Genomic DNA, 13291 nt, shown 5'->3' with positions numbered 1-13291 from the left:
CGCAGGGCGGCCTTGTTTTTTTAGGTTTCTCACTGCCTCACAAGTAGAACGCTCCCCCCCCCCCCCCCCCCCCCCTGCTGCCAACTTGACCTCATTCTCCTGCTGTCCTTTGGTTTAGCATTTTGTAACTAATTCAGAAGGGCTCTCTCAGCACTAAGTACCTGTACAAAGTTTAGAGTTACCTTAAGACACAATTGAAATATATCTATCTATCCCCTTGTCACTGTGTGTAATTGCATCACATTGAGTTCCCTATCTATGTGTCTATTTTACAATGCATGTGTGTGTGTGTTTTTTTTCAATGTTTCGGCAGGAAAACTTCTCGAATTCCACACAGTTCTTACAAACCTGTTTAAAAAAAGTTTTTAAAAAAAAAAAAAAAAAAAAAAAAAAACTTAATTCTGCTCATGTTTGAATCTGGATCTCCCGATTCAATGTCAGTCTCTTGAGGAGCGCAGTAACACATAACCACACTTGCTGGTGGCTTGGTCTGTTTAGCCCTGCTGTGTGTCTCACAGGTTGCCTGGTTGAACTCACGGCACTCTGTTCTCTCCACTGCAGGGTGAAGATCAAGTTCAGCTGGCTGGGCTTCGACCACAAGATCACAGGGAAGCAGTTCTACAAGCAAGTGACCACAGTGGGGAGGCGGCTCAGCGTGGGCAACTCCATGAAACAGCACCCCAAGGAGCTGGCCGCGCAGGAGGGCAACAAGCTGTGCTTGTCCACCGTCGACCTGGAGGTCAAGTGCCAGCCCCAGGCTGAAGGTAAGCAGGTCAGGGCAGGGCTTTGAACAGCAGGGGCAGTCCTGGAGGTGAAACAGACCACTGCTGAGCTGCAGGGCGGTACAGCATCTCCGCTGTAAGCAGGGGCGAAGGCAGGGGTTCAGAACTGACAGCCTCCCTGCTCAGAGCTTCCCCTGACTAGCTCTCCTTCAATGCAGTCCTCTCCTTATTTTAAATCCCTTCGTTTCAATATAGGTGATATTGATCAGTGAGGCTGTGAAAGCAGTACTGAGTTCAGCATTGCAGGGGTGTACCCTGGGCGGCATTTCTCACTGTGCTCTCTGCCTCTCACAGAGACCCCCTCGTTCATGCGCAGTATCTTCAGCCCCATCTTCATACTGAGCCTCGTCACCATGTGTGTCACCCAGCTGCGCCTCATCTTCTACATGGGCGCCATGAACGGCATCCTGGAGTCCCTCGTCGACGGCAACCTGGACACAGGTGAGCACTCACCATAGCAACAGGCCCCTCCTCTACTCTTTGACTGGCCGACTGATTCGCCTCCTGCACCAACACCAAAAAAAAAAAAAAATGCAAAGAGAGATGACCTGCCCTTTTTCCAGCTCATCTTCCATGGCAGGAGAGAATTAGCTGGGCTAGTTTAGAGGCTCTCGCAGAATTAGCCCTGGCAAGGACAGACCTTGGCAGCCAGGCAGGCAGGCAGGCAGGGAGGAGAGTGGGCCCACTACCTGCTAATTAACTGGGGATTAAGTTTCACCGCAAGCCTCTATATCCACCTTTCATTGTGTTGTGAGAAAGAAAGCCAATATATATAAAATAAGAGTTAATTAAAGACTGGAATGAAATATGGCACTCGGAGCCCCACGTGCAGCCGTGAACCAAGAGAATTAAGCTGTAAAGGTTACAAAATAAGAAATAGAGAGACAATAATTTACTTAAACTACCTGCTGTGTTTATTTCAAGTTGTGTAACTTGAACGCCATTGAATACTTGGCTAGAGTAGAAGACACTGATAATCAGCCTCATTGTATTATTCGTAGATAGATCCATTTTTAAGGCTTCAGATCCAGGCATTGTTCCTCTACCACAGCAATGTACCTTTGGGAAACGGAGGGTTCATTTCAGGCTGGTTTAGTCTCAGCGTTACACAACAGGCTTTCCTGGTATTTTCCATGCCCTTAAACAGATTTAACAAACTCCTCTTTGTAATCTGTGTAAGTCAAGCTAAAAAAATATATATTGTTTTTTTAAGTAGCAGCAGCAATATTTTTTTTAGCTCAAGTGGGATTTTAAAAATAAGTTTGGGCTTCTTTGAGACCCCGCCCTGAGCTGGTCGAGTCTGCCGAGTTTTTCAGAGGGTTTGGCTTTGAGAAAGGCTGCGGTTGAAACAGGATCCATGCTGAGTCACGCACACACACAGAGGAACACCGTGTAAAGGCTCTGACCTCAGATCATTCTCCTGCTGACTCTACTGCTTCCTCTTCTAGCTTCTTCCCAGTTCCTCTGTCTGTGTGCGGCACATTCGCTGTGAATCAGACGCAGTCCTTCACAATCGCCGCTGAGCTTCAAACTCCCTGATCCTGCAGTTTAGCACTTCCTGTGGCCCGCTTTCGGTTCCACTCCTCCAAGCGGTTTCTGCCTTTAATTGAATCCCGTTTTAATGTTTGTTTCTCATTTGGTAACGAGTGGAATGTTGTGAAAAGGGGTTTAATTACTGAAGTAAACGTTTTGCTAATAGGGTTAGGGTTTTCTGTAGTGGGCCATATATAAAAGTTTGCTGTGGTTTTTCAGTTTATTTTTCCGCACTTTATTTTCACACACATATCCTGCTCACAACACTATAAGTTTGGGCAGAAACCATTTCCTGTTAAAGGTCACTTCCTCTGCAGCAGGTAGTAGCTCCCCACATACAGCCAATGCTCAGGAACTAGACTTGGACAGGGAACCACACTGATCCTCATACTTTAAATAAATTGGCTTCACTTAAAACAGGAATAAAATCTATAACAATAAGCAATCCACAACGTGAGAAAGTGTTTTTGTAACGTCAGTCTCACTTGCTTTGTCTAGTTTTTGGTATCTTTCTTTTATTCCATTGTGAAAGTCAAATCTTTTTTCTCATCTTTCAGTGTAATGTCTTTAAACCTGTTGTTGTTTGCGTGCTCTCGGTTCTGTGGCACTCAGCACATTTTTGTTTCGCTAAGCCGGCACCCCTGCGGTTTTCTGATAAAGCGGGTTTGTCCTGATAGTAATTAGGAATGGTTTAGGGAGGGTAAAGCCAGAGGGATTAACTGGAGCCTGTTAGCTTGCGCTGTGGTGCAGACCCTCCCCTAAACTTTACCAGGCTGTACAGCAGTGGAGCTAACTGCTGTTACTCTCTCTGTAATTCCTCACTCCCTCACTGAGGGATGGTAAGCAACCCAGGTACGCACAGCCTCGTTTCCCTGTGTGGGACTAGGCTGCAGTGTGGGATTTGGGTTCCGTTTCTGCTATGGCGCAGCTCGAAAAGCAGCAGCGAGTTAAGCTCTCTGTTGTAAAAACGGATCTCATGGATTGGGTCAGCCATGTACTTGCATTGTAAACAAGTTTGAGACACTTCAGTGCATTAAAAGGCCTTCTGCTGTCTATACTGTGTTAGTCTCGCATGAAAAAGCAATGCTGGCATCAAGGTCTTATTTCTAAACGTTGGCAATCTTGATCGTCTGGGCTTTGCTGATGCATTCTGGGATGCTGTGATCTGACCGCCCTGGTGTTTCTATGGCTAATGTTTCTCGCTCTCTCTCTCTCTCTCTCCCTCTCTGTTTTTTGTTCCAACGCTGCCGCTGCTTGCTTCGTTACAGTTGGAAAGATGAATGTTGGTAAGATCGCACTTGCAGATGTAGTTCTGACTGGGGTTGTGCAGAAACTTTCCCTTTAAGAGAAACAATTAAACTTTAACCAGTACAAAATAAAAGTAATCAGTCAATCGTGCAATGAAATTCGAATCGAAACGCCTTAAAGGGAAAGTTATTTTAGCCACAACGCCCGTCTAAAACAGCTGTCACCACTCAGAGCATCCCCTCCCCCCTTCAGATTTCAAGCTGTCGTGCCTGGAGTATAGTTAACATGAGCCTGCAGTGGGAACTGAACAAGCTATGAGAGCTTCAGAGTGTGTCAAAACAACCCCAGGGAGTTCTTCTCCAGTCACTTCTAAAGATGTGCACATATTCCAAACCCTGCTGTTTATCCTGGGAATACAGAGATATTATTGGGCATGTTTCCCGCTGCCACCCATCCCCTCCCCTCTCTCTCTGAGAACCAGGTCACACTTTAGAGGCTCGTGAAGGGTTAACTCTGCTTTGCCTGCTGTAGAATTCTTATAAATAGTTCTTGTGCTTCAAATTAGCACAACAGCTTTCTTTTTTTTTACTAATAACATAACAGTAACCTACTATAACAAAACCGAGGATATTTATCTAAGAGCAGCAGATGGGAAAGCCCTCCTCCTCCCATCACTTCACACACAGGAGCCTTAGACACACTTCAAACTGTCTGTAAACTGCAGAATCAAGATCTTGAGACTTTGAAGGCACTGAGAAAGACACCTGCTCGAAACGTTTGTCAAACACGTGTATTGCAGCATTACTCCAAACCACTAACACTAATATAGTTTTCCAAATTGTAGTTTTTAACCAAATAGCTGTCTATAATATAAGGGAACACAAAGCCTCCTTGTGGCTTGGAACTTGGTTTCAGGAGACTAGGTTTCAGGCCACTGCACGGCACATCTGGAGAGGTCTGATTCAGCAGCCTCAAACTAGGTCTGCCAGTCTCCCGGAAGCACATTTCAAGCCACAGCTCCTGAAAACGTGGCTTTGTGTTCCCTCAGCTTTAGATATCAGTATAGAGAAGTAGATTTAGAGCAGACATTGGTACTAATATACATATGTAGTATATAAACCGTATATAGCAATGTTTAGGTAATTCATGGGTATATATGGTTCCTAATAGTCTAACCTTAATAGATGCTCCTCAGAGTTTACTGTGTGCTGTGTACCATGATAAGCAAAGCGCTCTAAAGCACAAGTAAATCTCAGGTGGTGAAGCTTTGTGAAAACCATGGTTCGTGCATCGTCTGAGTGCTAGTGTACAGTAATATAGCAGTGGTGGGGACGTGTTCAGCGTTTGAACCAGGGCTGATATGAAGTCAGCGTGCTGCAGCCTCCTGGTCTGTGGATAACCCTGAAGCTGCTGCTGGTGTGTCAGGTCAGTGTGACGGTGCTGTTCTCTGTCTTCACGCAGTCAGTCTCTACACCTCCATCTTCGGAGTCCTGCAGCTGCTCTGCCTGCTCACAGCGCCCGTCATCGGATACATCATGGACTGGAAGCTGAAGGAGTGCGACGATGGCTCAAAGGAGGACGACGAGAAAGAGCCCGGCAAGTACGTGACCGACCCCACCCTTAGAAATAACAAGCAAGAAAGCCGGAGTGCTAGTGGCGTTCGGGCACTTCCTTCAGAGTTAGGAGCACGCCACTGCACTGCACTGTACTGCACTGCACTGGACAGCTATATAACGCACAGTGCTTAGACAAAATGCTTGTACTGAGCCATGATGCAAGCGCAGCAAGCTGTGCTGAAGCAGTCAAAGCACAGATCAAAGCCTGACGCCTGTTGCTTTAACCTGTTTCTCTCCTCAGGGATGGGAAACGGCCGAAGAAACGTGACCGACAGATCCAGAAAATCACGAACGCCATGCGAGCCTTCGTCTTCACCAACCTGCTGCTGGTTGGGTTTGGGGTCACCTGTCTCATCCCCAACCTGCCTCTCCAGGTGAGTCCCCTGTCCGTGGGGGGCACTGATCCACACCGCGTGGACATCTGTCCCATATTAATAAACCTCTCTCATATAAAACGTTCATTCCTTCCAGAACCGAGTAATCTCGGATCTGCTAAGGTGAAGCCTTTGAAAGATGTGTCGATGATGTAATCAGGCTCTGCGGAGCTTGTGGGATTGCAGAGAGCGCGGAGTACGGCTCTCTGCAATACTGCAGTGTGGTGCTGCCTCCTGGTGGACACACCTGCTCCTTGCATGCAGACACACATTGCAGACCTGTGGATGACTATGGTGTTAGGAGTCAGTTAGACATGGCTCCACTAGTGGCTCACCTGGAGGGTGTGGTGGTATCAGATGGAACCATTCTGTCCTTTCTCATCCCTGTCGTCTCTGTTTCAGATTATCTCGTTTATTTTGCACACGGTCGTCAGAGGATTCATCCACTCTGGAGTCGGAGGTCTTTACGCTGCTGTGTAAGTCTGACCCAGCTTCTCCTGTTTTTATCAAAATAGACAAAAATCAGGTTACTGTTACAAAGTAAGATTCAAAACACACTGAGAGTGCTGAAGAGGACCTCAACTATATAACGCAGTGGTTTGGTTCTAGTTTTGTAAAACAGGCATTAAATAACATTAATTAAGTTAATTAAAGACTGGAGGAAACGCTTTGAAAATGTGTCCCACAATATTGTAGAGAACAGCACGGATTTCAGGCCATGTTAGATATGAATTTATGTAGAGGTACACATGGTGCTTGTGCAATGAATGTCTTTGATATGGAAATCAAGGGGAAGGAACACATTTTCACATTTCTCCTCATCTCTGTATTTTGTTGTCAGGTTTTAAAATACTAGCCCCAAACAAATAGCAATATAACTCCCTATTAGCAGCACATGAATGGACAAACACTAAAGGAATTAGGAATCCGATCAGTGTTGCAGCCCAAAGCGGGTAAATACTTGTTCTAAATGATCCCTTCCTGGTTTTATGGTCTAAAAGGGTTTCTTCTTGCTTTGCTCCAGCGCTCATTGTTGTTGTCTGGGTATCGTTTTGCACAGTTGACATGGATGGAGATGTATAGTAATGAAATGGGGAAATGCATCTATAGTCCAGCGTTTCATCCTTCCTATTTGTCACATAAAAGTTGATGCTGTTGTGCTCCTTCAGAGCCAGTCTCACTCTTGGTGTGTAAAGCAGCTGTGATAGAAGCACAGCCTGGTAAGACTGTATCTAACACCCCGCCCCCCCCCCCCCCCCCCCCGCCCCCCCCCCCCCCCCCCCCACAGATACCCCTCGACGCAGTTCGCAGCCTCACGGGGATGCAGTCTCTGATCAGCGCCCTCTTCGCTCTGCTCCAGCAGCCCCTTTTCATGGCAATGATGGGTCCGCTCAAGGGAGACCCTCTCTGGGTAAGAACGCAACTCTGAGTGTGCCTCCAGATACTGCCAGTCTTCTTCAATGATCTTCTCAACACTGCCTTACTAAAGTGCTCTCTTTCCTATAGACCTCTATACAGCTCTGCAGTGTTGAGTGGAGTTCTCTTTACTATAGACCTCTATACAGTGATGTTATATTTTGTTATAGTGCTTAAAAAGCAACATTTTTGGCACCTAGTACCGGTCACAAGAAATGCAGTGTTTAGCACGAGAGCGTTGGAAAGCTGTGAATGGAATGTGTTTCTCTGCCCAGGTGAACATCGGGCTGCTGGCACTGAGCATGCTGGGATTCTGCCTCCCCCTCTACCTGGTCTTCTTCCGCCAGCAGCTTCAGAGACAGAAGAAGCAGAAGGAGGAAGACGCATCGCTGTTTGTGAAAATCAACGGCAGCAACACACAGGAGGCCTTCATATAGGGGAGGCGTGTGCACGAAATAAAGAGACAGGACTCTGAATCCAGCGTGTCCACTCCACTAGCTCCCTACTGCTCTCTCTCTCTGTCTCACTCACTCACTCACTCACTCACACACTCACACACACACACACACACACACACACACACACACACACACACACACACACACAAGGGTATTATCTCCTGCACTGTTTTTTGCCTCCCTGAAAATCAAGCCCCGACTGGATCTCGCTGGAGCGTGAGATGAGAGGGGAGAGCAGCCACACAGCCCGGCCCGAGCCGTGGTCAGTATTTTATTTATATCTTGATTTTGCTGTTTCTTGTGGGAGAAGAATTTCATCTTGGACCGACCCACCTTTGAAAACGAAACTACCCCATCCTGTTAGAGTGAGAAACCGTAACTGTAAAGAGGTCGCTGCCAACCAAGGGAGGTCATCTTTTCACATAAAACTTTACAATCTCCGTTTAGAACAGAGAAGCCTCTCGGAACGCTTTGTAAACTTTTACAACGTCATGGTTTTTTTTTTTGGTTTTTTTTCACAGGTTGTAAACTTTTACGAAACCTCTTTCTCAGTGTTTCCTTGTGTGGCTGGAGCGTTGAAATGCATTTTCGCCCCTGTGATGGTTTTTAAGTTTCTTAATTAGCTGATGCACTCCGGAAGAAAAGAAAAGAAACAAAACGTTGATCGTTTTAACCGTCTTATTGGTGCTGTTTTAATAGTAATCCTTCAAAAAGAGGAAGCTCGTCCTTTCACAAAAGATCTTTAGGAGCTTTCACAAGCTTGTGAGCTGCACAGAGCTGCTGCAGAAGACACAATATTGAACTGTCCTGTACAGGACAGCCCTGTGTCAGTGGCTTAGCTACTGTTTCAACCTTTTAATATTTCAAATTTACCAAGTGAAAGCATGCACCCAGCAACGACAACGACAACAACAAACAGAATTGTCATCAGTTTGCGGTTTTCTTATCTGTTGCTCTCTGAGTTTGGTGACTGTTTTGAAGAGGAACAATTGAAGGATGATCCCAGTTAAAAACAGTGTGACTCTTCTGGGAGTCAGGGGGTTGGAGTAAAGGATTCCCTGTGGACACCAGCGCCTCATTGCATTTCAGTCCTGGGGAAACAGCCATACATGCAGCTTCTGGACACAGCAGTACTGTGTCAAAATGCAAGGGTTCTCTTTCGATTTGATTACACTGAGAGTTTGTTTTGTATTACTATAGCCACTATTATACCAGTATGTTGTATTATTGTTATGATTGTTATTCTTGTTATTGTTGGCTGATTGGCAGAATTCCCAGCTGGTTTAACTTGATCACACCGGTTATCATGACGTAGAGGATCTGTTATACAACGTGTGCAGCCTGTATTACCCTGAGCTCTCTACACTGTAGTTAATGAATTATTAACCAACTCAACATGCAGATTTGCACTTAATTGCTTAGCAGAGAGACGATGCGGTGCACGCTAATGCCTCTGTGCAGACAGTCCGGCAAGGCGCTATAACAGATCCCAAAGTCTGTGTTAACAGATAATGGAGTCTAGGCAAAAAGAGGGACTGTCCCTGAGCAGAGAATGCTGTTGATTGGCGTGACTGCTATAGCCAGCGATCACTTTGGGCAGATTGTATTAATGGACGACTGCCTGCTTCTAGTCTAGTCTTACCAATCAGCGTTTCTATAGTAACGACGAGCAAGCCCGCAGCTTATACTAGAGTGGGCTCTCTCGTCAGCACCATGCTTGAGAAGGCGCTTGTTAAAAACTGCAAGCTCCCCTTTGGCACGCTGCATGACCACAGTACCTCAAGTTAACCCTTGCCGTTCCACAAAGACAGCTCTCACCTGCCCACGACTGCCCCTGTCTGCTGCATGTGGGGAGTGTCTTTATACAAGGCAGCGCAACTCCACGACACTCGAGTCATTTCAAAAAAAGCAAAGACATGCAACTGTGTAATAAAGTAATGCATCATTTGAATAGCTTCAGAAGCCTTGAGTTTCCGTTAGATTTGTATGGTGTCTGTTCTCATTGTCTTATAGAAACTATAGACTGGGGAGAGCTGAGACGTTGATTATGCTGTAATCAGTGTTACAAAGACAATGGACAGCACTGAACTTACTGGCTTTTGAAGCTAGTTAGTAAGGACATCGTGCTGTTAATGCAATATATATATATAGGTAAATGTTTTGCTTGGATTTCTTACACAGCGGATGGCGCCACCTGGTGGCCACATGCAGTAACTGTGGTTATACATGTGCTTTTTTAAAAATCACAAGGGAACATGAATTGTGAATGATTGTGTGCCACACTCCTAATTAATGTGCATATATACAGTCGGCCCTGTTTTACATGGTCACTTGTAGGATCACGGGCAGATACAAGTGTTTAGTTGATTGAAGTCTGAGAGATTCATCTATACAGGTTTGACTGCATATACTGACACAGACCAAGTGTACTCTTGCTATATTGCATATACAGTATTATATATGCTGCATGTACGCTTCATGTACACAAAAGAAAATAAATGGTGGAATCTCAGTGAGTATTAACAACTTCTCTTTATGTTTTGAAAGCTGCCTTTTTTAGATTGCTCTTCATTGCTTAGTGCCAAAAGCCCTACGACTGCCAAATGAAAAAGAGTTCTCACTTCCGAGTGCTGGATTGCAAAACGGCTTTGATAAGATAAGCCTGAAAGGAAAGGAAAAGCTGTTTAAAAGATCCCATAATGATCCCAGATGAATGATTATAAACCCCAACCCCTGGTTCTAATATCTGCATTGCATTAACCCAGAAGCCTTGAGGCTAGCGGGATCCCCCTTTCCTCTGGGCTCTCAGCAATAGGGGACTGGTGTATTCGAAGCACATTGATGTCCTACAGCAGCGTGCCTGCAGCGGTTCTGCTCAGTTTCTCAAGCGCATGCTCCCAGACCATTGGATTACCAGCACATGTGCGCTAGAAAAGCCACACGGCTTTATCAGGGCACCGCGCAGAGTCGGGGGTCCCTATGAATACACAGTACTGTATACTTGGCCGTGTAGATTGTGTGCACAATATACAAAGGGCTGGAATGACAATGACATTGATGAAGAGTTGTGTACTGACAGGACATTGCATGTTACAAAGGACCTTCTTTACACGGGAGTGAATAGCGCCACAGTCTGGAAGCAATATCACAGAACAGGACACTGAGATCAATGGGGGCAGAATATATATATATATATATATATATATATATATATATATATATATATATATATATATATATAATTGTTCAATGTATTGAAAAGTTTGTTGTATACTATGAATGTGTGTTTTAATCTGCAATATTTTCTGAGCTTGTTGTATTTGCTGTTTATCTGTATTCATTGAGAAATATACATGTGTACTGAAACCAGAGGAAGATACCGTACAGTACGTGAGGTAGGCTTGGATTTAAATAGAGGCTGCTTCCTAGTAAGACGGCGCTATTACACTGCAGCAATACACTTCTATATAATCACGCTGCAAGTTAACTGCCGGGGGTCCTGCGCGCTTACCTGAAAGCTTTTCACTATGGGATTGAACAGCAATGGGCATTTATTTGCCATAAAAACAGCTGTTTGAGATATGAGTCACTGGGCAGAGGGACTGCACCGACTGTATGGTGCGGTATTGCGGTTAATATCGCTTCCCCTTTAAGAATTGGGCTAGCTGTTATAAGGACTGAGGAGGTTGACGTTTCGCTTAAAGGGAAAGACAGTTCTGAACACAGCCCAAACTTCAATGGAACGGCACCTGTTTGCATGTAGTGCTGCTGGTTCGACGGTGCTTAGTGTTATGCAATGGGTGGCCATAAACTGAAGCGTGGTCCTCGCTTCACAAGAGAGCTGGCTGGTCAAGTCTAAAGACCGCAGTAAGCGTCCAGTCTGACCCCCTGCAATCCCGTTCAGTAATAATGCGTCACTTCTGTAAGGAAACCCAGCAGCCAGGCCATAATTACATTTCAGATTCCAGTTTTCTCTGGAACACTTCTCCTGAAGGGTACAAACCTGGATTTAAAAAAAAAAGAGCGCTCCCGTTGTGAGCGCAGAGAATCCACTATCGGTCAGCCTCTATTTAAAAGCTCTCCCTAGCCATGTCCTGATTTTGCAGCCACGCACATGCGGCACATGCTGTGCGCTGCAGCGCGCTGTGCTCCTCAACGCCCGTACACCTCTCAGCTTTACAGGGGCTCGCCGTTAGCAGACGGAAAACGAAGCCGGTTTTGGAATATTTCGTTTGGTGAACGCGTTTTTTTGCGATTCACCACAAAAAAACAATGTAACCTGTAATATGATGACCGACCTTTGCGGCTCCCTCAGACAAGGCAGACCTTTCCAGACGCCAGACGCCTGCCTGCCAGGGCTTGCCCGGGAGTGCTGACAAGAGTGAGCGCTACTCGAACAGGCACCGCTACGCTTTCAATTCTGACCTGCACATATGCACCCCAGATCAGGGCCTCCTTGATCCGTTTCTGTGTGCTCTTGCACTGCACTGCAAACCAAAACACTGTGACCGTGCTCTAAAACAACAGAATCGAGCTGGGTTGGCTGGTACACATGTTTCTGCTGCTGGTGTTTTCTTACTATCCTTCTTCCCTGGTGCTAAAGGGAACAGCGCAGCAGCGAGCTGTGTTGGTTTATACATATACATAATGTATGCGATCCACGTTGTGTATGCACATTTAGAAGCAGGGTTACTGTGCCAAACACACGTTTCACTACACGGGCAGTTTAACAGATAACGCGGTAAGGCGAGTGTGGAATTCAATGTGAATTATGGCGGCGCTCTCCTTATAGCGGCTTTGAAGGAATGAACAGTCGGGTCTGTTTCAGCAGAATGATCGCAGCTGTGTTTGTTTCGTTTCATAAGGGCAGCGCTGCCATCGATCGCATTGATTCCGGGACGGTTACTGTATCTGTTAAAACCAGGCTGAGTTCAGGGTGTTGATTCTGCAGCTCTCCATTCAGCTCAGTTGACCAGCTTGAATTCACACTGCCAGGTTTAGGACTGAGGCACCGCGATCACTTTTAAGATGGGTGAGAAAGAGCATTTGTGTTTAGGTTAAAGTCCTGACTGATTATTGGACGAAATGACCAGTTGACCATGTTTTCATACCTGAATTAAATACAGGTGTATAAATGAGTCTGAATGGAAACTGGAAAACAACACCAAAACCATTTCAGAACTGTTTATTATTATTTTTGTCGGAATAATCATTTTGCTCACGTCATTCCGTTCCATAATTTGGCGTTTGCTCGTTTTCAAGTGTTTTACGTGTTTGATTTTAGTCTTGTATTAAAGGAAATAGAAAATCAACAATAAGAATAAATAAATAAATAATTTGCTAAACACGTCTGGTTTGTTTGTTGATCGCGTCTTGCATTTGAATCGCGTCTGAATAGATTCTTGCAGTATATATGTATGTGTGTGTGTGTGTGTGTGTGTGTGTGTGTGTGTGTGTATAGAGAGAGAGAGAGAGAGAGAGAGAGAGAGAGAGAGAGAGAGAGAGAGAGAGAGAGAGAGTGAGAGTACAGGGTCTCATTAATCACACATCACAGGCATGGCTGTTAATATAGCTTCTGTCTCTGTTTCTTTCAGATGTGAAATGTCTTTCTGTAAAGAGCAGTGAATTCAATTAAGAAGATTTGAATTAAGAAGCTTAAACCCATACAAGCAGTTTACAGTAACTGAGACTGGCGGATCCAGTAACATTGACATCTTTGGATAAATCATTATTGTAAAATGATTCATTAGAAATTCCCAGTCATGAAATCATGTTAATAATTGCAAGACGGTTCTTGTGTCCATACCTTTAAATATATACAAAGGTTTGCGCATTAGCTTTTTTGCTCAAATATATTGACCTAG

General features: G+C 45.2%; 1 protein-coding gene across 1 annotated transcript in view; it reads left to right on the top strand.

The window, feature by feature from the left end:
- The window catches only part of slc43a2b (solute carrier family 43 member 2b), a 37250-nt gene extending 24478 nt beyond the window's left edge, over positions 1-12772 (top strand). Inside the window, 9 exon segments of the mRNA XM_041241172.1 lie at positions 562-764; positions 1077-1223; positions 3584-3601; positions 5025-5163; positions 5421-5553; positions 5956-6029; positions 6842-6858; positions 6861-6964; positions 7245-12772. Coding sequence (XP_041097106.1) covers positions 562-764; positions 1077-1223; positions 3584-3601; positions 5025-5163; positions 5421-5553; positions 5956-6029; positions 6842-6858; positions 6861-6964; positions 7245-7406 — 997 coding nt within the window. The 3' untranslated portion in view covers positions 7407-12772.
- Positions 12773-13291: the final 519 nt, after the last annotated feature.

The sequence above is a fragment of the Polyodon spathula genome, unplaced genomic scaffold, assembly GCF_017654505.1.
Source record: "Polyodon spathula isolate WHYD16114869_AA unplaced genomic scaffold, ASM1765450v1 scaffolds_764, whole genome shotgun sequence".
NCBI classification, from domain to species: domain Eukaryota; kingdom Metazoa; phylum Chordata; class Actinopteri; order Acipenseriformes; family Polyodontidae; genus Polyodon; species Polyodon spathula.
The sequence above is the reverse complement of the archived record's forward strand: the minus strand, read 5'-3'. Positions and strand labels throughout refer to the sequence as shown.